The 22,005-nt window shown below is 43.6% G+C and overlaps 1 protein-coding gene across 1 annotated transcript in view; it reads left to right on the top strand.

Annotated features, from left to right (window-relative positions):
- PDLIM4 (PDZ and LIM domain 4) overlaps positions 1 to 22,005 on the top strand; it is a 122,295-nt gene that overhangs the window by 53,645 nt on the left and 46,645 nt on the right. Inside the window, exon 3 of the mRNA XM_030211541.1 lies at positions 16,969 to 17,053. Coding sequence (XP_030067401.1) covers positions 16,969 to 17,053 — 85 coding nt within the window. The remainder of the gene's footprint in view (positions 1 to 16,968; positions 17,054 to 22,005) is intronic.

Here is a 22,005-nt window from a genome sequence, read left to right as displayed (position 1 = left end):
TGCACTCAGTCTGCAGCCCCTCATTACCTCTCTACCCTCATTTCCCCTTACGTTCCCGCCCGTAACCTCCGCTCACAGGACAAATCCCTCCTCTCAGTACCCTTCTCCACCACCGCCAACTCCAGGCTCCGCTCATTCTGCCTCGCCTCACCCTATGCTTGGAATCAACTTCCTAAGCCCTTACGCCAAGCCCCCTCCCTACCCATCTTCAAATCCTTGCTCAAAGCCCACCTCTTCAGTGTTGCTTTCGGCACCTAACCTTTATACCTCTCAGGAAATGTAGACTGCCCCTATTTGACTGACTATACATTTGTCCTTTAGATTTTAAGCTCCTTTGAGCAGGGACTGTCCTTCTATGTTAAATTGTACAGCGCTGTGTAACCCTAGTAGCGCTTTAGAAATGTCAAGTAGTAGTAGTAGTAAGGTGTTGCTGTAATTTGGAGAAAGAGAAATGGCATTGAGTAAATACTCAAGTCCTCTTCCAATGGAAAAAATTTAACTTGACGTGCCAGCTGACTAACTAAATATTCCTTGATTGAGGAGTGAGATCATGCACTAAGCTCCCCTGTTCAAGTTCAAAGACACATTATTGGCTGCTTGGACAATGGAAGAGGTAATTTGAAGACCCATTCAGAGCCGCCAGCTGGTGGTCTTTCTGCAAAACATTTTTTGATGTGACTGAAGGGAAGGGAGATGGCAGACATTTTGTGACCTTAATCTTACAGGTGTTTGTTCAGGTGAGTTAAAAAATGGGAACTGCAGGAGAGTCTAGTGTGGTTTCTGCACATTTGATCATAAGCAGGAAATCCTGCTATATACTTCGGTCCCTTTTCTGTTGGAGGATTAGCAGGTGTAGGGGAAGAGGTAAATTTTGAAAGCAGGATGGTTTGCTTGGATGGCAGTCTTGGTCCTTACTTCTAAGTTGTTGACCCTTTTGAATTTAGTTTGGTTTTACCTCTGGATACTAAAGGATTTGCAGAAAATGAATAGGCTGGGCTGCCTGTCTAAGTGTCATGTCTCTGGGATAAGGACAGAGGTGCAGAAAGCAGGGAAAGCACTTGAGATTTTCAGTAGAAAGCAATAATGGCACATCTCATCTTCTCTCTCCCAAACCCTGATAGTCGCACAAAGATCAAACAAACAAGTCCCATGATAAGTTACCATATCAGAAAGAAGTAGTAGGTCTGGAACAGATGTGCAAATATAAAGTTCAACAAAGAAAGAGGAGACAAAATACCCTAGGTAAGAAATCGCCAAGAAATACTAAAGTGGGGATGGTCCATAGGTTTCACAAGAAAGAGGAGGCACTAGAGAGGTAAAGGTACCAATAATGTTTTAATAAAGACCCCCCCAAGCAAAGACAGTTCCACTAAATGGAAGGGTTTACAAACAATTTTATTAGGATTTATTTACTGCCTTTTTGAAGGAATTCACTCAAGGTGGTGCACAGTAAGAATAAATCAAACACGAGCAATAGACAATTACAGCAGTAAAAATATTCAAATAACATTACAAAGTATGGCATAGTCTACACAATTCATAATAAAACATTTTAATAGTGTAGGGTTTAAGCAAAGTCCAATTTCTGTAAAAAGCCATTAAAGGATAGTACATGCAAACTTCATCCCTACTGTAATAGTTCTTGCAAATATAAAGTTCAGCATTTTTTTTTAACTCCCATCTCCAAGTTATTGAACCAGGGTACATTCAGGTACTTTTATATGCCTGGAGGGCTCACAATCTTGAATTTGTACCTGAGACAATGGAGGGTTAAGTATTTTGCCTAAAATAAGAAGGAGCTGCGGTGGAATTTGAACCAGGATCCCCACTGCTCTAACCATTAGGCTGACTCTTCCGCTCAGCTTTAAGATAGTCACTGCTTAGTACTTCTGTGACTATTTGTTAAATGTAGAGGGAGGACAGTCTCCCTAGCTATTCATAAGTTCATGGGCTCACAACCCCATCTCTTTGCTCTAAGGGCCAGAGGTTCAGCCCCTTCTAGGCTGCAGGTTACAGTGCTTGCTGGGTTTAAATCCAGATGCTAACTCTCCAGAGTTTTCTTTTGCAGCATTTGCACATGTTCCAGAAGGTTGGGCTTTGTCAGTGCTTTGCTTCTTCCAGATTCCTTTGCTATCCGAGACTTGGTCCTTTCAGTCTGAGGCTGTCAACGCCACAGGTCTCCTTCTTACTGAATTCAAATTGAACTGCTTCTGGTTTTAATTCTGAAGCAGAGCTGTAACTAGGGTGAGCTAGATGACCAGAGAAATGACTGAAAGGCAGGCATGCTCCAGCAGTGGATGAAAAGCCAGGAAGAGAGTGCTGTGTAGAGAGCAAAGGAAAGATGACAGGGAATCAAAGGGAGAGCTGGAGGGAGAGAGGGACAGGAGTTATTTGCTTGTCCTAGAGCGTTAAAATACCTAGTTGTATCGCTGTTCCATAGTGGGAACTATGGACCTAAGACATTCCTCTGGCATTATGGGACCCTTTTATTAAAGGGTATTAGAATCTGGGCTTATCAGTTTAACTTGGGACTTTCTCACATGCTAAACCCAGATTCAGTGCTACACAGTTTAAGGCATTTTTGTTTTTTAGGTCATGCGCTATTTAGGAGATGCTAAGGGGCCCCTTTTACTAAGCCGCATAAGTGTCTACGTGCGTCCAATGCATGCCAAAATAGACTTACCGCCCGACTACCACGTGGCTCTTGTGATAATTTCATTTTTGGCGCACATCCGCTACGTGCATCTGAAAAATATTTTATATTTTTGGCCGTGTGTAGCAGACGTGTGCCAAGAGGCATCTGATGCGCATAGGTCATTACCACCCAAATTCTTTACCGCTAGGTCTTTGGCTGGCAGTAAGGTCTAAGACGCAAAATGGACGCACGGCAATTTTGATTTTGCCACACGTCCATTTTTGGGGGAAAAAAAAGAAATTTTTTTGTAGGTGCAACTTTTTACTGTGGCTTAGCAAAAGGACCCCTAAGTGTTCCTACATTAACTCAATGTTAACCAGTTAACACATGCTAATATGAATGCGCCAGCTAGTTAACACTTCCAAGCCTATTCTGCACCAACGACACTCCCTCAAAAAATATTTTACAAAAATAGCCAACGCACAAGTTATTGCTGAATAACAGGCAAAACATGTTTTAAGGTAGCCTGTTTTTCATGTACTAAGCAGTTTATAATCCACATCCTGATATATAATGATTATAAACCGAAATAAGTAGGACAAGCTCCAGGCTCCCTTTCTGCATCTCCCTGTCCTAGCAGACATCCACTCTGAAGGGCTGCACAGAGGAACTAGCTGGTATTTAAGGAGGAAATCACAGGCCATCCCTGAAGATGAGCCATGTAGGGAGCTGAGTTCGACTCTTGGTTCAGGTTGGCCAAAACCAGGGATGATGCAAGGAAAGGGCACCTCATAGAATCATATGATTCAGAGTCCATGATTGCAGGTTTCCTGAAGGAGCCTCAGGTGTTTAGCACCCAGCCCAGGACTATCACTTCAATGACCAGACTAGGTAATCAGGAGAGGGAAGAAGGGATATCAAATAGATCAAGAATCCCTGGATAGTTGCTAATGAATAAGCCTGTGTCTAAGTTGAGCTGGAAGTCCAAAGGAGCAGGAGGAAATGGAAGAAGAATCAAAGCAAATTTCATATAAGTACAGGGTTTTTACAAGCACATAAAAAAAAAATCAATTTGCAGAGAGATTTGTGTTCATAATTGAGGAGAGGCTTAACATTATTTCTTGCAGGGGACCTCAAATTATAGTCAATCTGCCCTCCAGGAGGCCTCATCCCCCTAAATAAAGGCTATTTCTAATTACTATAAGTGTATGTGAGCAGGCCTGGTTAGGTATCACAGTCACAGAGTTAGTATGTTTTCTTTTCTTAACTCTTCAGTTTCATTCTTTTATAGTGTTCCTTAGACTGTTTTACTGCTTTTAATCAGTTCAGGGTGCTGTTAATTCAGGCGTGTGCTGATAATAGTTACACTGTACATTACACAGGTTACAGAATACCTGAGACGCTGTTTACAAAGCCTGCAAATAAATGTGTGAATAGCACCCTGGAAACTAACTAGAAAGCAGATTAAAGAAGGGCATAGTTCCCTTTTGCTTTCTTTATTTTAATAGCTGCTATCAAAATAGAACATCGAGCAGAGATTTTTTTTTCCTTAAGTGAAAATGATAAATAGACATCAAGGAAATAAACCTTGGAAGTGTTTTTGGTTTGCCTCATCAAGACAGTTTCCACTGAAACTTCTTTCCAAAATGAAAGCCAAGTTGAGAGCCGATGACCCCAGCAAGAGAAAGTCCAAGGGTTGGATTTTTGTGCAGAAAACAGCTGGCGTTTGATGTGCCTAGAAGAGAGCAGTAGTGAAGTTGAACAGTTAGGAGGAAATTCTATAAATGGTGGTCAAAATTCAGCACCGGAATAAATTGGTGCCAAGTGCCATTCTGAAACGGATGCTGGACTTACGCCAGCTCAAACCTAGTATAACCCCTGGCGCGCAGTGTGGGCATGGATCTTTCTCTACTGCGGCCACCTCTGAGGAAACAGGAAGTTACATCAGAGAGGCGGCCGCAGTAAAGAGAACAGTCGGGTGCTGGTGTCAGGGCAGTGTATGGGAATCGCGCCTGCAGTTTCCAGCTTTTGGAACATGAAGAAAGAAGGTAAACTCAGGGAATGGGTGGAGGAAGGAAAGGGGATATGCCACTCCTGAAAGAGTGCCACCTGAGGCCCCCGCCTCAGGTGGCCTAATGGTTAGACTGCCCCTGCATAGTACATATTTTACAGCTAGGCAAATGTGGACGGAGCCTTGGTTCGGCATGGGTGGGACTCACACTTTAACATGTAACTTATAGAATGTTGTAATTCTATAAGGTGCATATCTCTGGCGGTTCTGTGGCTGGTGTAAATATGAGCAGCTACCTTACAGGCACACATTTTCACTGTTACACTACATATAAGTACATATACATAAGTATTGCCACACTGGGACAGACCAAAGGCCCATCAAGCCCAGTATCCTGTTTCCAACAGTGGCCAATCCAGGTTACAAATACCTGGCAAGATCCTAGAAAAGCTCAAAACATTTTATGCTGCTTATCCCAGAAATAAGCAGTGGATTGTCCCCAAGTCATTTTAATAATGGTCTATGGACTTTTCCTTTAGGAAGCCGTCCAGACCCCTCTAAAACCCTGCTAAGCTAACTGCCTTTACCCCATTCTCTGGCAACGAATTCCAGAGTTTAATTACACGTTAAGTGAAGAAACTTTTTCTACAATTTCGTATTAAATATACTACTTTGTAACTTCATCGCATGTCCCCTTATCCTAGTATTTTTGGAAAGAGTAAACAAACGATTCACGTCTACCCATTCCACTCCACTCATTATTTTATAGACCTCTATCATATCTCCCCTCAGCCGTCTCTTCTCCAAGATGAAGAGCCCTAGACGCTTTAGCCTTTCCTCATAGGGAAGTTGTGGAAAGGAAAGTAGGTGTTATGTTCCTTTAGAGGACAAGTTCCTACCAAGCATCCAGTTACAGATAAACCCAGGAAAAAGCTGTAAATGGGAAATTTCTCAGAAATGATGCTCTAATAAGCAATGAGTGAAGTCACTGATAAATTTGACTTGATCTGTTTTTCTCCTTGTTTAAAAATCTGATAACTAAAGCAGTGATGCCACATACCTCGATGCATTAGGGTCAGGGACATTAAGGAAGAAAAACTCAGGAAAGCTCTAGACATTAAAAATTCCTAGAAATGAAGTATAAATTGTGGGAACGTTTCCTAGTTGAGCTGCTTCAATGAATGGTCTGTGATGCTCTGCTGCCTGCGTACACACTGCGGATTGCACACAGACCGTGCACATGATCCTGTAATATCTTATGTGCCAGATGTAGTAAAGGATTTCCAGGAGACAAGCCTCTTTCATGCACCTGGTTTACGGGATGACAGTCTTCCTGTGGTTTTGCACATGGTTGACATGCCTGGCTGTGAGCTCCCTGGGTGGCCTGGCTGGTTGATTCAGCTGCAGGGAACCCGCTGGGAAAAAATTCTGCTCCTGAGCCAAAGGGTCACTTCAAGATGCCAGGTGTGTCAAACTGACAGTTTTCTGCTGAACAGGGCTCTGCTTTCTTGTGGTAAAAGCAGGCACCTGCTCTTAGCAGTCGGTTTTATGTCACATCGGTAATTCCTAGGTGCCATGCTGCGTGTATTATTTATGTTAGATGAAGTATACTGGAACTGGTGAGGGTGTTTGCCCAGGACCATAATGGCACCAAACATTGTAAAGCTTTCTGGTTTGATGAAGTTGTTTCTCCTCACGACGAATGGAGTTGGGACTCTGAGCACATTCTCGGTCTTTCCGTGCTGATTGAGTGGGCTTCTGTGACATTAAAATCAAAGGGGTGAGCAATTGTGCCCTTGGCTTGTGCTCCTTATCCCCTCATCGAACGATGGCCACCCTTGTGCATTATTTGTGTTTAAATGGCTTTCTTGTTTCTTAAACGATTCACCCAGCACAGTCTGACTCACAAAAACAAAGTTCAGCTGGAAAAATGAGACTAGCTGCATTACTGTGTTTTTCCATATTCTACAAAATTAAAAAAGTAAGGCTTTTGTTCATCTGTCTGGTTACCCTTTTTGTGCTCCTGCTTTGGCCATTTGGCTAGTATTCATTGTGAGCAGATGGCCATAAGATTCTCTAGAACCGGGGAAACCAACCATCTGTGTGACACATTCTGGCAAAAGTCTGTGTTGCCAGTCACAAGTACCAGGAGCCAGGGGAGTGGGCTGCAGTACATTACCTTCAGTAATTTGTCTCGGTGGTGGCCAGTGACTGGGGTGTGAATGCAGGGCATATCTTTATCTTGACAGTTTAAAGGCTGGACTAGTTTCTTCTATAGCATGCGAGCTGTGTATTCCAACAGGGCTTTTGTTAGTTAAGCAAGTTTGATGTTTATATATATATATATATGTGTGTGTGTGTGTGTGTGTGTGTGTGTATCCTGCATATAATAACATGACAGCACAGAGTTCATACACCCCACACTAGTTCTTATCCCTCCTGCAGAAAAACATCCATGAATAAATGTCCGCTGAGCGTATCATTCACTGGAAAATATCTGTATTATTTCAGAAGAAATATTGCTAGGGAGCTGGAAAGCTGCTTGATGCTTAAACCTCTGTTTTCCTAATTCCCTTTTTTTTTAAGCTGGCAAGAGGGAACATATTCTAAATTGTATAAATCAGCGTCAAAGGCCGTTCATTTCTCTTCCACCCACATTGTATGAAATTCTAGAGAAGTAATACAGAAGCTCATTCATTTGAAAAGTCAAACAGAAGGAAAATCTCAGCAAATCCCAGATGACAGTGACCTTTGCTTCTGACTTCATTGTGGTTACTGATATCACTCCTCAAGAACTGCCTTGGTGTATAGGCAAAGAGATCGGGTGGGTTTTATACAAGATTTTTTTTTAGGTTGAGCAGTGCCTTTTTTTTCCCCAATTTATTTATTGATCAACATAGGATAAGCACAAATTCAGTACAAACGCATCATCAATGAACAGCCAAAAATCCGTCAAGCACAGAATATGGAAGAAGTCCATATAATCTCGCGAACAAGCTAGCAGGTAACAGTGTAAGACATGAAATCCAAGAACTTTCTGCTCTGCCACTGCTCAACACTGCTGAGGATCTGTATATGTTGTTCATTGGCCATTCTGATGTGCATCCTCTGTTCCTTTCTAGTGTTTCCCCCTCCCCCTTCGTCAACCCTATCAAGGTATTGGGGAAAAGTTCCTTGAATTTCTGCCAAAGCTTACAGTATTCCAGCTTCATAGGACTTCTACTATTTTGATTGTGCTTTATCTCAAAGTTTGACATGCGTTTGTGGCTCTGCATCACTGCTATCATCACAACCCTACAGGAAGGCTCTGGAAACACCTCGGATATTGTGTTCAATTCTGGTCGCCGCATCGCAAAAAAGATATAATGGAATTAGAAAAGGTACAGAGAAGGGCGACAAAAATGATAAAGGGGATGGGACAACTTCCTTATGAGGAAAGGCTGAAGCTTCTAGGGCTCTTCAGCTTGGAGAAGAGACGGCTTTGGGAAGATAGAGGTCTATAAAATAATGAGTGGAGTGCAAAGGGTAGACGTGAATCGTTTGTTTACTCTTTCCAAAATACCAACTTCAATGATATGCTCCCCAGGGACAGGGAATGACCTACTACATCTGAATGTACATCACTTTAATAGCTTTTGGGCTTGTAGACATATAAGAAATGAAATAAACAGAAATCAAAATGAAACCCCATTTTTTCCAAGCACATTCAGTAAGAAGGAAGACCTCCAGAAGTAGCTTTCAACTAAGTGACCAGCTCAGCTGCTGAACATCAGTATTAAGTCACTATTTGTTCAGGTTTGTTCCTCCTCAAACCTTTCATTAGATTTCTTCCTTTATCTCACTTGTCAATATTCTCTTAATACCTCTTCTCTCACCTCCCTTTGTGTGCTTTCATGGCCTTATGGGTTGCCCTGCTTCAAGAGGTCAATGTTACTATCCATTTACCATTTCTTTCCAGCAGGGGTGCACCGATTCAGTTCTTGAGGGCTGCAAACCCCCAATGAATATGCAGGAGAGAGATTTGCATGCCTGTTATCTTCTTGGTTTGCAAATATCTCTCCAGCATATTCATTAGGGATATTAGGGAGGACTGAGCTTGAGTATCCGTGCTCTGTATTAATGCCATATCTTCCTGGAGTGAAAACTGCAAGAGATGGATGGCAGCATTGTCCCTAGCTTGAACATATGGTATACAGATAGTCATGTCTAAAAGGTGGCTTTCTTCCCCAGATTCCAGGGGATTCATTTTGATATGGTTTAGGTGCCTAGCAAAGAGGTCCATGCAGTATTTATTTATTTATTTGGATTTGCTCACACCTTTTTCAGTAGCAGCTCAAGGTGAGTTACATTCAGGTATACTGGGTATTTCCCTGTCCCTGGAGGGTTTGTAATCTAATTTTGTGCCTGAGGCAATGGAAGGTTAAGTGACTTGCCCAAGATCACAAGAAGCAGCAGTGGGATTTGAACCCGGCACTTCTGGTGTTCTAACCTCTAGGCTACTCCTCCACATATATAGTAATGTGCACAGAAGTTGGAACTACATGTTCGTGCACTACATCAATGACTGCACGCTATTCATTTGCAAAATGTTGTGCATTTGATTTGTCCATTTGATATTTATTTATTTATTTATTTGTTGCATTTATATCCCACATTTTCCCACCTATTTGCAGGCTCAATGTGGCTTACATAGTACCGTGATGGTGATCGCCAATTCCGGTATGAGAAATGCAGAGTGGTATTGCGTTAGAGTTAATGAGTGACAGAGTATATTAGGTAATCAAGGAGGAAGAGTTAAGTTTAGTGTTATTTAGTACTTGTGAACATAGTCTGTGCAAGGCTAGGTAATCAGGGTTGGCCTTAGCAATTGCAGGTCCCTGTGCGAACTAGTTTGGTGCCCTTCCTCTGCCTGGGACTTAAGATTTCAAATGAATGATCCTGCCAGTCACCTCTGCTTTGCTGATAAGATTGTGACTGAGGTTGGCTGGGAAAATGAGAGTGATTGTTTCCTGGGGTCCTGGCTGGCTTGTGCTTGGATAAATTGGCATTACTGCAGGGCCCACCCACATAATGCATGTGAGGAGGTGACGCCAAAAAGCAACATGGTGCTATCCCTCTGAGAAGTGGGAAACCAAAGGGTGAGGAGGAGTGAGAAGGAGATGTAAGGGCTGGCTAATGGTGCAATGGGAGGCGTATAGAGCGTCAGTGATAGGAGGAGGGAGGGAGAGAGAATGAGACTAGGGTTACCATATGTCTAGATTTACCCGGACATGTCCTTTTTTTGAGGGCATTTCCGGGCAACCGGGCGGGTTTTGCCAATCTGCCCGTTTATCCGGATTTCTGGATAAGCGGGCAGGCTGGTGGGCGGGCCGTCCTATAGGATGGCCCACCTGCCAGCCTGCCCATTTGTCCAGAAATCCAGACAAATGGGGAGATTGCTAGCCTCCCCTTCCCTTACTTACTAGTGCCCTGGTGGTCTAGTGACCTCTTCCGCCTTTCTGGGCAGGAAAGACCCCCTCTTTCTTGCCCGGAACGCTGCCCTGCATGCATCCTTCCTGTTGCTGATTCTCAGCGCCGATTCTCAGCGCGGATTCAAAATGGCCACCGAGAGTTGGTGACCTTGCAAGACTTCAACTCTCGGTGGCCATTTTGAATCGGCGCTGAGGATCAGCAACAGGAAGGATGCATGCAGGACAGCGCTCCGGGCAGGAAAGAGGGGGCTCTTTCCTGCCCCGAAGAGGTCACTAGACCACCAGGGCAGTAGTAAGGTAAGGGGAGGGGGGGCGATGGGGTATGTGACAGGGGGGAGTGGAAAATGTGACAGGGGGCGGAGCGAGGGTGTGAAAGGGGTGGGCGGGTGTGACAGGGGGTGGGTGTGTGGTGGGGGCGGGACATGTTTGTCCTCCTTTTGGGGGGACAAATATGGTAACCATAAATGAGACAGAGAGGGAGATGGAGATTGAAAGAAAAAAGAAGCTTTAACTTTTTGTCAGCCGCCAATTGCAAAGCTGTTGCCCTGGTTAAAGCCAACCCTTAGGAAATGAGCTGCATAATTAAATAAATCAGCTTGCCACCTATGTTTACTGGATAGCAAAGTAATATGTTATGTTAAAGTGTTCAAATGACAACCAGAGCTGCAGATCCATTTATGTAAACTGAAAACATTGAAAAACCTTATCACAGGAAGCTAAGACCCTCATGATCAAAAGCAAACTCCGGCGCTAGAGGCTGTTAACGCCATACTAGCGCCGGAGTTTGCTGCCAACCCATAATCAGAGCCCTCGAGCGTGTGAAACAACGCGTTCGAGGGCTCTTAGCGCAAGTAGCTTGCAAATGCATGCTAATCAGCGCTTAACGCATTCATCCTCAATTATCAGCGTCCAGCGCGCCAAAGATTGGGTCACTGGCCGCGGCAAACTCTACGCCAGCTCCGAGCTGGCGTTAGGGTTTGTGCCGATCATTGGGGAGGAATGGTGAGCCCTGTCCAGCATGCAGTTGCATGCTGGCAGGTCCCCGTTCCCCCCCAAAGCAAATGCGAACAGGGGGCTGGAGGTCCGGTGGACCTCCGGTCCCCCCAACAATCCCACCCCCCCCATGTTCAGGGAGGGCTGGAGATCCGGTGGGTCTCCAGCCCCCCCAAACCCCCAGAAAATGTCAAGTGGCTGCCACCGCCGGCCAAACCCTCTCCCACCCTCCCAGCGAGCGACGGGGGGGGGGGGGGGGGGCTGGAGGTCCACCCCAACTCCCCCCCCCCGCGTTGTCTTACCAATCCCTGGTGGTCCAGCGTGAGTAGGAATAGTGACAACCCCCCTCCCGGCCCCCCTACCTTCTCCCACCCAGCGAGCGAAGCCACCCCAACTCCCCCCCCCCCCCAGCGTTGTCATACAAATCCCTGGTGGTCCAGTGTGAGTCGAAGTAGTAACAACCCCCCTCCTGGCCCCCCCTACCTTTAGTTGGAGGAGCGACGCAGCCTGCCTCCCTCCTCTTCCAGTAGACGACACTGCAAAATGGCGGCGCCCAGCCCATTGCATCCTGGGATACGCTGGGCAGGGCTACAAACCATGTAAGGGAATCGCTCCATTACATGGTCTGTAGCCCTGCCCAGTGCATCCCAGGATGCAATGGGCGGGGCTGGGTGCCTCCATTTTGCGGTGTTGTCCACTGGAAGAGGAGGGAGGTTGTCACTACTTCGACTCACACTGGACCACCAGGGATTCGTATGACAACGCTGGGGGGGGAGTTGGGGTGGCTTCGCTCGCTGGGTGGGAGAAGGTAGGGGGGCCGGGAGGGGGGTGGCTTCGCTCGCTGGGTGGGAGAGGGTAGGGGGGGCCGGGAGGGGGGTTGTCACTACTCCTACTCACGCTGGACCACCAGGGATTGGTACAACAAAGTGGGGGGGGGGAGTTGGGGTGGACCTCCAGCCCCCCCTGTCGCTCGCTGGGTGGGAGGGTGGGAGAGGGTTTGGCCGGCGGCGCCACTTGATATTTTCTGGGGGTTTGGGGGGGATCTCTAGCCCTCCCTGAACTGGGGGGGTGAGATCGTCGGGGGGACCGGAGGTCTGCCGGACCTCCAGCCCCCATTTTGCCTTGCTCGGAGCAGGGGTAGTCAGGGCTTGGTGGTCCCATGGACCTCCAGCCCCTGTGTTTGACAGGTTTGGGCTTTTGACAGCCCAGACCTGTCAAACAAGTGCAGGAGAATTGTGCTGAGCGCATGCTCAAGTACAATTCTCCCGCACTTCTACCCCTTGATCAGAGATAATTGCGCTGCTTAAATTTGCATGCATTATCTCTGATCATCGATGCAGAAAAGCCCTGCGCTATTTTTAGAGCGCTGTTTGGAACAGCGCGGGGCTTTGGATCATGAGGGCCTAAATGCCTGCTCTTTATCCCCACTGAGCTGTATTCAGTTAACAGGGGTCATTATCCAGCGTTAACAAGTGATAACAGCTGAGCCCTGATCATCTGGCATAGTACCTGGCCTCTTGGGGAAAAGGTTTATGGTTTATTTGAATTTGCTATACCGCCATGACTAACTGGCAGCTCTCGGCAGTTTATAATAAAATCAAAACAAGTTTGAGAAAAAGAAAGGAAATACAAAATTTAACAGGAAAGTAGATAGAACAGAGAGGTAGAGATTCAGAGGGGTAGGACAGGGGAAAGGGAAGGGAACAGGGGACAGAGGGCAACAGCAATTTGCTGTAACAATTTACTGTGCGGAAAAGATGTTAACAAAAAACCAAGTCTTTAGTTTTGTTTTCAAAGTTTTCTGAGAGGTTTTCTCACTCTTCTACCCCGTTCCCCGGTGCGACCGGTATCTCTTACCGCCCACTCCTGGCTGCCACTGCCGACAGAAATGAAAGCATGCTGGACCAGTGTGCAGCCCTGAGCATCTGTGCATGCCCAAGACCTCCTGGAAACTTTGAGAGGGCAGGAATCGGGGGGGGGGGGGGGGGTGGGGCTTGAGCATGCATTCAAGGCCCTACACTGGCCCAGCTTGCTTTCACTTCCTTGTCAATGACGGCAGCAGCAGAATCCAGAATGGAGTGGTAAGAAATGCCGGTCATTGGGGAGGGGGGGGGGGAGTGAGAGAGAAGTGCCGGTCAGCACCTGGGGGAGGGGGAACAGAAATTTCTTCTGACTCGACTTTAAGCCGAGACCCCAATTTTTGGCTCCAAAAATCTTGGCTTATACTCGAGTATATACAGTAATGTAGACAGGAAAACAAAATGACAATCATAAAATCAAAACAAAATGATAGCACAAAAAATTTTCCCATAACGTCTCTAGAAATTGGAAGACACGATTTGGACTGATGACCACTGGATGGCTTTGACAATGTATTGTATCTTTTTAGTTCTCCAGTGCCAAAATTAGACTGCTAACCCTTTTCAAAACTGACTAGACTTGAGGGTCTAAATTTAGAAACCCAGTTTTACTAAGCACATAAATGTAGGTTCTTAAAAATGGACAGCTTCCAAGGATGGAGTTAAGGCAGGAAAAGTTCTGATTTTTAGCACTAGCGTCTACTATATAATATAGCCTATTTACTAACATACATGAACCTGACAACATGTAATTAAATACACCATTAATAGTAATCCTGAATTTAGGTTCCTACATTTTCTGTAAAATACTCATGGTGCCTAAATGAAGTGCTCAGCAGGTTTTTCAAACTGACTCCTACCCTATCAAGTGCTGCTTAGTGGGAAGGAAGCAAAACAAAGGGGGGGGGGGGGGGGGGGAGCTTGCTCTATACGTCTCTGTCCTGGATATGGTTAACAGAATTTCTTAAAGTCACTTGTGAATTTGATATCATTGGGTGTAGATAAAACTTAGTAACAGGAGAAGTTTAATTTTTTCACCTACCTGAAATTACATCTGGATGCACAGTAAAACTGAAGTGAAGTTTCTGCACCTAATTTAAGGTAAAAGATTTAATACTAAAAAAAATGCAGGGTCTTGCATTTGGACTACAAAAACCCAAGGGAACAGTACAGTTTAAGGGGTGAAGATCTTTTGTGTACAAAAGAGGAGCAGGACTTGGGTGTGATCGTAAGCCATGATTTTAAGGTGGCCAAACAGGTAGAAAAGGTGACTGCAAAAGCTAGAAGGATGCTTGGGTGCATAGGGAGAGGAATGGCTAGTAGGAAAAAGGAGGTGATTATGCCCCTGTATAAGACTCTGGTGAGACCTCATTCACAATATTCTGGAAACTACACTTTCACGACAAAAGATTAATTGTGGCTTGCAGTTGGAGAAGAGGGGATTTGAATTCATATGCAATGGTTCAGAGGTATAAAACAGAAAATATCATGTGTTTTTATGTTATTTTTAGTTTTATGTCCCTGAAGCAGCCCTTTTGGGGCGAAACGTGGACCACGATGGGTTTCCTAATAAAGTTTTGTATTGTACTCTGGGTCAGCTTTGGTGTTTGTTCCTCAGAATAACATTACAGTGTTCAGTTCCGGTCACTGTACCTCAGAAAAGATATAGCAAAATTAGAAAAGGTTCAAAATGATAAAGGGGATGGAACTCCTCTCATATGGGGAAAGGCTAAAGAGGTTAGGGCTCTTCAGCTTCAGCTTAGAAAAGAGACGGCTGAAGGGAGCTATGATTGAGGTCTATAAAATCCTGAGTGGTCTAGAACGGGTAAAAGTGAATCAATGTTTTACTGTTTTAAAAAGTACAAAGACTAGGGGACATGCAGGGGGTCTTTAAGGTATGCTAGCATTTTTAGCTCACACTAAAAATCATCTGGCGCTAAATGCTGAGACACCAATTATATTCCTATGGGCATCTCCGCGTTTAGCGCCCGCTAAAAACCCTAGCGCACCTTAGTAAAAGATCCCCTCAATGAACTTACATGGAAATACTTTTAAAACAAACAGGAGGAAATATTTTTTCACTCAACAAATAGTTAAGCTCTGGAACTCTTTGCCGGAGGATGTGGTAACAGCAATTAATGTATCTGGGTTTCAAAAGGTTTGGACAAGCTCCTGGAGGAAAAGTTCATAGTCTGCTATTGAGACAGCCATGGGGAAGCCACTGCTGTTCCTGGGATTGGTAGCATGGAATGTTGTTACTATCTGGGTTTCTCCCAGGTACTTGTGAATCTGGATTGGCCACTGTTGGAAACAGGATACTGGGTTAGATGGACCATTGGTCTGACCCAGTATGACTATTCTTCTGTTCTTATGCCAATCCATTTTTTTTTTGCTCAGACATATGCACAGTATTAGCTGCCCTTAATGCAGAACCTTGTACATACGTGTCTGTTCTACTCTTCCTGATGAGCTTCTGCCTGGGTCTAATTTGAATATAATTTGCTAATTGCATCGATGAGTAAATACTGCTCCTTTAACGTCTGCATTACAAGCTGTGTGCTCAGCCTTTTTTTTTCTGTGGAGATTTATTTCCATTTCTGAAGTTGCAGGAAATGGAATCCTAAAGCTGCTATTCCAAAATGTCTTAAGTAAATGGACTTGCTGGCTTTTAACACGTCTGTTGTTTTTTTTTTGTCCAAGACTTGGCCAACAGTATAGAAGTATTAAAAATAACGATCAAGCCGTAAATATATTTTTGTATCCTGCATGAAACCTGTTTCCCATTACAACAGAATCAGTTCAGCTAGTTTAGTTTACGTTATTAAAAAATGTGATATACCGCTAGATCAAGGCGTTTCAGAAAGTAAGATATATATATTTTTAAAAAAAACAGTTATTTCTTGGCCAGAATTCCCATCTCCACATTCAAAATCCATATGTTACCTAATTTCAGGCTGGACATATTGGGACAGTCCCGGATTTCTGACTACCACATCCTATTGCATTATGGGACTTGCAGCACTGATGTCAATCGGCAGGATCAGGCACTATAAATCCCACCCTGCTTTGGGATATACGTGCAAAACCAGGAATGACCAAAAAGTCTTTCCCCTGGAACTGGGTTACTTGGCATCTCTGTATATGCAGAATATTACAAAGCGCTTGGCATGCTGTTAATACTACATTACACCACACTAAACTCCATCCTTGGCCACCTTTAAATCTAGACTGAAAGCCCACCTCTTTAACATTGCTTTTGACTCGTAACCACTTGTAACCACTCGCCTCCACCTACCCTCCTCTCTTCCTTCCCGTTCACATTAATTGATTTGATTTGCTTACTTTATTTATTTTTTGTCTATTAGATTGTAAGCTCTTTGAGCAGGGACTGTCTTTCTTCTATGTTTGTGCAGCGCTGCGTATGCCTTGTAGCGCTATAGAAATGCTAAATAGTAGTAGTAGTAGTAGTAGTAACTTATATATGCAAATATCTCTTTATTATAAATACTTATGCCTTATACCAGCTATTAACTTTAAACATTAAAACACTCATTCATCACCTTTCAACCACCACTCACCCTATATACTAGTTATCTAAAATTGACTAACAAAGGATCACACAGTGGATGTCGTTATACAGCACATTACAGCAATGGACATTAGTGCTATGAACTGCCTCACTAATGTGATGAAGCAGGATTTTTTTCATGTATAATGGTTTGATATTTAAATTTCTAAAGACATTTTAGATAACTAGTATATAGGGTGAGTGGTGGTTGAAAGGTGATGAATGAGTGTTTTAAAGTTAATAGCTGGTATAAGGCATAAGTATTTATAATAAAGATATATTTGCTTATATAAGTTGGAGTTTAGTGTGGTGTAATGTTGTTTATATACTCCGACTGAATTGTTTTTCCCCCCCTTTTTTGTAAGATTGTAATGCTGTTAATACACCACCTTTGGTAATCAATTTCTTTTATTTGAACTTTTCTTCCTCAGGTCAGAAGGCAGTTCTCGGTCTCCAAATATCATGGAAGATGGAAAAATACAGACAGGCAAATACAGCTTCGATTCAAACCCACAGGTATGGAATTTAACAATTCTCTTGGGTTTTTCATTATTTTCCAAGCAGAACATGTTTTGCTGTTTTGTTTTTTTATATTGTTTCATTTTGTTTGGTAACAGTGTACACTATCACTAAATCGTGCATGTTGTTTCATGTTTGAGTCTAGTCCTTTTAGTTTTTCTTGCAATAAAGAACTGATTCTCAACAGGCATCTCCTCCGGTATTTCAGAAGAGCCTACCTTTCCTACTTCTTGCTTCTGCATCTTTTCACGTAGGAAACCAGTGTACCTCCACCTTCTTGGTGGTATCTTCTGTTTTGTTTCAGAATTAAACCATATGAAAAGTACATCCCTTCTCCATGCCTATTCCATTAAAACAGTTTAAGACGTGTCTCTTATCTACAAGCTCAAGTTGAATGTGCACAGGGAGGGGAATTTTCAGAGCCATTTCCTTGGCTAAAACAGGGCTTTATCTGCAGAAATGGGCGCTTACATGTATGTTTTTTTTTTTATTTAATGATTTTTTTATAAGTACAATTTATTTATTATAAGTACAAGAAATGGAATCAAAATACAGTATTTAAATCAAAAAGAAAACCAACAAGCCCACATCAAGGGAAGGCAAAATTACTTAAACAAACATGAAATATGCTTATATTATGGACTTGCTGCCCATCTTGGGCTAAATTCAGTGAATGGCATCCAAATTTGGGCACTGAAAAAAATGAGTGCTAAACACTAATCTATCAACGGTTCTCTGCGTTTTGCGTTGCTTATAGAATAACGCTTAGTGCCGGGATGGGTGTGAGGATTTACACCAACTGAAATCTGGTGTAGAATCTCACACCTAAATTAGGTGCAGATCTGCTGTATTCTGTAACATTGTGCGCAAATTCTAGAAATGTCCCTGACCTGTCCACGCCCCTTCCATGGCCAGCTGAATATCAACTGGCAGGTACAAAGACCAGGGGCCACTCAATGAAGTTACATGAAAATACTTTTAAAACAAATAGGAGGAAATATTTTTTCACCCATAGAATAGTTAAGCTCTGGAACTTGCTGCCGGTTAGCGTATCTGGGTTTAAAAAAAGGTTTCGACAAGTTCCTGGAGGAAAAGTCCATAGTCTGCTATTGAACTGGAAATGGGGGAAGCCACTGCTGTCCCTGGGATTGGTAGTATGGAATGTTGCTACCAATTAAGGGGTCCTTTTACTAAGCCACGATAGCTTTTTTAGGTCACGGTAGAAATGAGCTGGCGGTAATCGTTGAGATGCCCATAGAAATATAATGGATGTCTCGGTGTTTACCGCCAACTGATTTCTACCTTGAGCTAAAACACTACTGTGGCTTAGTAAAAGACCCCCTGGGTATTTGTGACCTGGATTGGAAGCAGGATACTGGGCTTGATTGACCATCGGCCTGACCTAGTATGGCTATTCTTATTTTCTTATGTTTCAAAATCAAGGTGGGACACTAGTGTGGTATCTGTTTTGAGTGGTGCGTGATACTGCAGTGGTATATCAGCTCTTACTGGCTGTAGAGAAGGCTGAAGGAATATTTAATCACTCAGCGGTATCATTGTGAGGCCAATGAAGGGGAAACCTATATGAGAAACGTGACACCACGAGCACAGTAGGAAAAGCTATGACAGAAGAAAGAATTGTGAAAAAAGTCAGTGCAGTGCAAGCTAGAAATCTCGATGAGAAATCTAATAAATGAAATGACACTGCTTGTGTTAATGGTTAGAAACCACTGAGAAAGCTAAAATATGCCTTCTGTTTTCTGTTCAGCTAGGATAAGATATATGGCACAGCCGTCTGGCTTGCTGTAGTTGAGGTTTCTTTACAGACACTGTAGCAGAAAAGTTTCACATTTTTCTTCTAGTAAATTTGGGCAGGAGACACGTACAGAGTTTGAGTGTAGGACTGGAGAGCAGGCTGTTCCTTCATCCAAGGCGGTCTGTCTTGGGAACGTAAATATTCTCTCAAGAGAACACCTGTCTCCTATCTACTTCCCATACATGCTGAATGCTGGTCACTCATCCATGAACTGAATTATTGCCATGAGTTTTACTGTTGACAAATCCTGCTCTAGCAAACACATTATGAAGGAAATTAGGAAAGCAGTCTTCTAAGTGATTTCTAAAGAAGAAAAACGTTTTATTCTTGTAAATCGGCCCTCTGAAAAACTGCCCACCATCAGGGGTAGCTCATGAAGGATGCAGAGGGATGTGGGGCCATGTGTGGAGACTCATTAGGGGGCTTAATTTGCATAAATCAGTAGGGGCTGAAAAACAGAGAGAAATGCGAAAACATAGTTGCTGTATGGTAGGGCTGATCCTGCCCACTGTTGCCATGGCTAAAAATCCACACATTGTATAATGACAGGAGAGCTTGTAGCCACACTGAGAGGAGATGTTCCCAGCAGCTGTGTTTAAATCAGGGGAGGGAAAAAAGTACGTGCATAGACTGCATTTTCAAGATCCATGTGCTTACTTTTCAAGGGAAACTGAATTTGGCATAAAACTGAATAGCAGACTTCAGTAGGGACAGATAGTAACATAGTAACATATAGTAGATGACGGCAGAAAAAGACCTGCATGGTCCACCCAGTCTGCCCAACAAGATAAACTCATATGTGCTACTTTTTGTGTATACCTTACCTTGATTTGTACCTGTCCTTTTCAGGGCACAGACCATGTAAGTCTGCCCAGCACTATCCCCGCCTCCCAACCACCAGCCCCTCCTCCCACCACTGGCTCTGGCACAGACCGTATAAGTCTGCCAAGCACTATCCCCGCCTCCCAACCACCAGCCCTGGCACAGACCGTATAAGTCTGCCCAGAGTGTGTAGAATTATAACAGAGACATAAATGCCAATTCTATAAATTTGCACCAAGATTTAGGCGTCCCAATGGCATGTGCTTAGCGTTAATTCTTTAACAACATCTGAATGCCAAGATTCCGTTATAGAATCTTGAGTATTGCATTTAGTTCTGGTTGCCGTATCTCAAAAAAGGTATAGCGGAATTAGAAAAGGTTCAAAGAAGAGCGACCAAAATGATAAAGGGGATGGAACTCCTCTCATATGAGGAAAGGCTAAAGAGGTTAGGGCTCTTCAGCTTGGAAAAGAGATGGATGTGGGGCGATATGATTGAGGTCTACAAAATCCTGAGTGGTGTAAAACGAATAGAAGTGAATAGATTTTTTTACTCATTCCAAAAGTACAAAGACTAGGGGACACTTGAGGACGTTACATGGAAATACTTTTAAAACAAATAGGAGGAAACATTTTCACTCAACAAATAGTTGAACTCTGGAACTCTTTGCTGGAGGATGTAGTAACAGTGGTTAGTGTATCTGAGTTTTAAAAAGGCTTTGGATAAGTTCCTGGAGGAAAAGTTCATAGTCTGCTATTGAGACAGACATGGGGAAGATACTGCTTGCCCTGGGATTGGTGGCATGGTATCTTGCTACTCTTTGGGATTCTGAAATCTTGCTACTCTTTGAGATTCTGGAATCTTGCTGTTCTTTGGGATTCTGGAATCTTGCTACTAGTTGGATTGCTGCCAGGTACTTGTGACCTGGATTGACCACTGTTAGAAGCAGGATACTGGGCTAGATGGACCATTTGTCTGACCTAGTATGGCTGTTCTTATTTTCTTGTGAATACGAGTGCAAATTGGCAAACCTAGTCAATGGCAGTCATAACTGTTGGTACCTAAGTGCACTCTGAAGTGTGCGTAACTCATAGTATTCTATAAGTTACATACATATGCTAGAGACATGCTCATGACCCAACCACTCTCTGCCCACATGTGTGCATTTCAAATTATAACCTAATGGGCCAAGTCTATAAACTGGAGAGGTAATGCGCCACTTAGACACATCAAAAGTGCCATTGATTGACAGGTGCCGTTGACCACTAGGTTCTCTTCTATAAGGTAGCTCCTATGTGCAATAGCTCCTAACTGCAAGGAGGGCGTACATGTGAGTGGAGTACGGACAAGCGTGGGCATATCTCCCAGTTACTTGCATAGTTTATAGAATACTAAAATTGATGCACATCATTTGGCGCACTTAAGCGCACAAGATTATGCCACCCATCAACAAGGTGTAAGAGGGCATGCCTAAATATGAGTGTACCAATGCCGACATACACTAGTATTCTATAATGGAATCTTGGCACTAGTCCCCTGATTCAATAGAAGCCACCAAAAATTGTGTGCATAAATTTGGGCATGTGCACAATTTGTGTGTGCAATTTAATAGAATAACAAGCCAATTAGTGCCAATAATTGGCTTTTTAACAAGCAATTATTGACACTAATTGGAACTTATGTGCGTAAATTTAGGCATGGAATTTGCACCTAAAATTTACACACGGCCCGAGAAAGGGGGCACGGAAATGGAAGGGTCATGGGCATTTTAAGGTGGATCAGGGGCATGGTTTTGAGTTACGCTTGTAATTATAGAATATAGGGTCTCTGCGTGGACATTTAGGTGTGGGCATTTGCACCACATTTTCGTTGGTGCAAATGGCAGCGCCTAAATTTAGGCATGACCTCTCCACTTAAGCGCTGTTTTATAAACCGCACTCAACTTTATGTGCGGCTTATAGAATTCCGTTTAAGCATTTTGTTTCCTCCGGCACCAACGTTTTAGGCGTGATTTATAGAATTCACCTCTATCTACATAGCAGTGGGCACTTAAACTGAGGTGTCAATTTGTAGACTTGTTCCATGCGTGATTTCAACATGTTTGTCATAGAATAGCACCTAGTATTTACACACATGAATGCCAATATGGTACGTTCTATTAAAACCAACGTGCAGAAATGCCCTTCTAGTATAAATGGTGGCATGTCCCACCTAGGTTGAAGGGTACTTTGACTGCTATGACAGAATGCTGGTTGAAAAATGCCTGCAAATGTTCTTGTCTTGGTAGAACCCCTGAACCACGTAAATGCCTG

This window comes from Microcaecilia unicolor, chromosome 8 (genome assembly GCF_901765095.1).
Source record: "Microcaecilia unicolor chromosome 8, aMicUni1.1, whole genome shotgun sequence".
Classification (NCBI taxonomy): Eukaryota; Metazoa; Chordata; class Amphibia; order Gymnophiona; family Siphonopidae; genus Microcaecilia; species Microcaecilia unicolor.
This window is presented reverse-complemented; position numbering and strand designations above follow the sequence as displayed.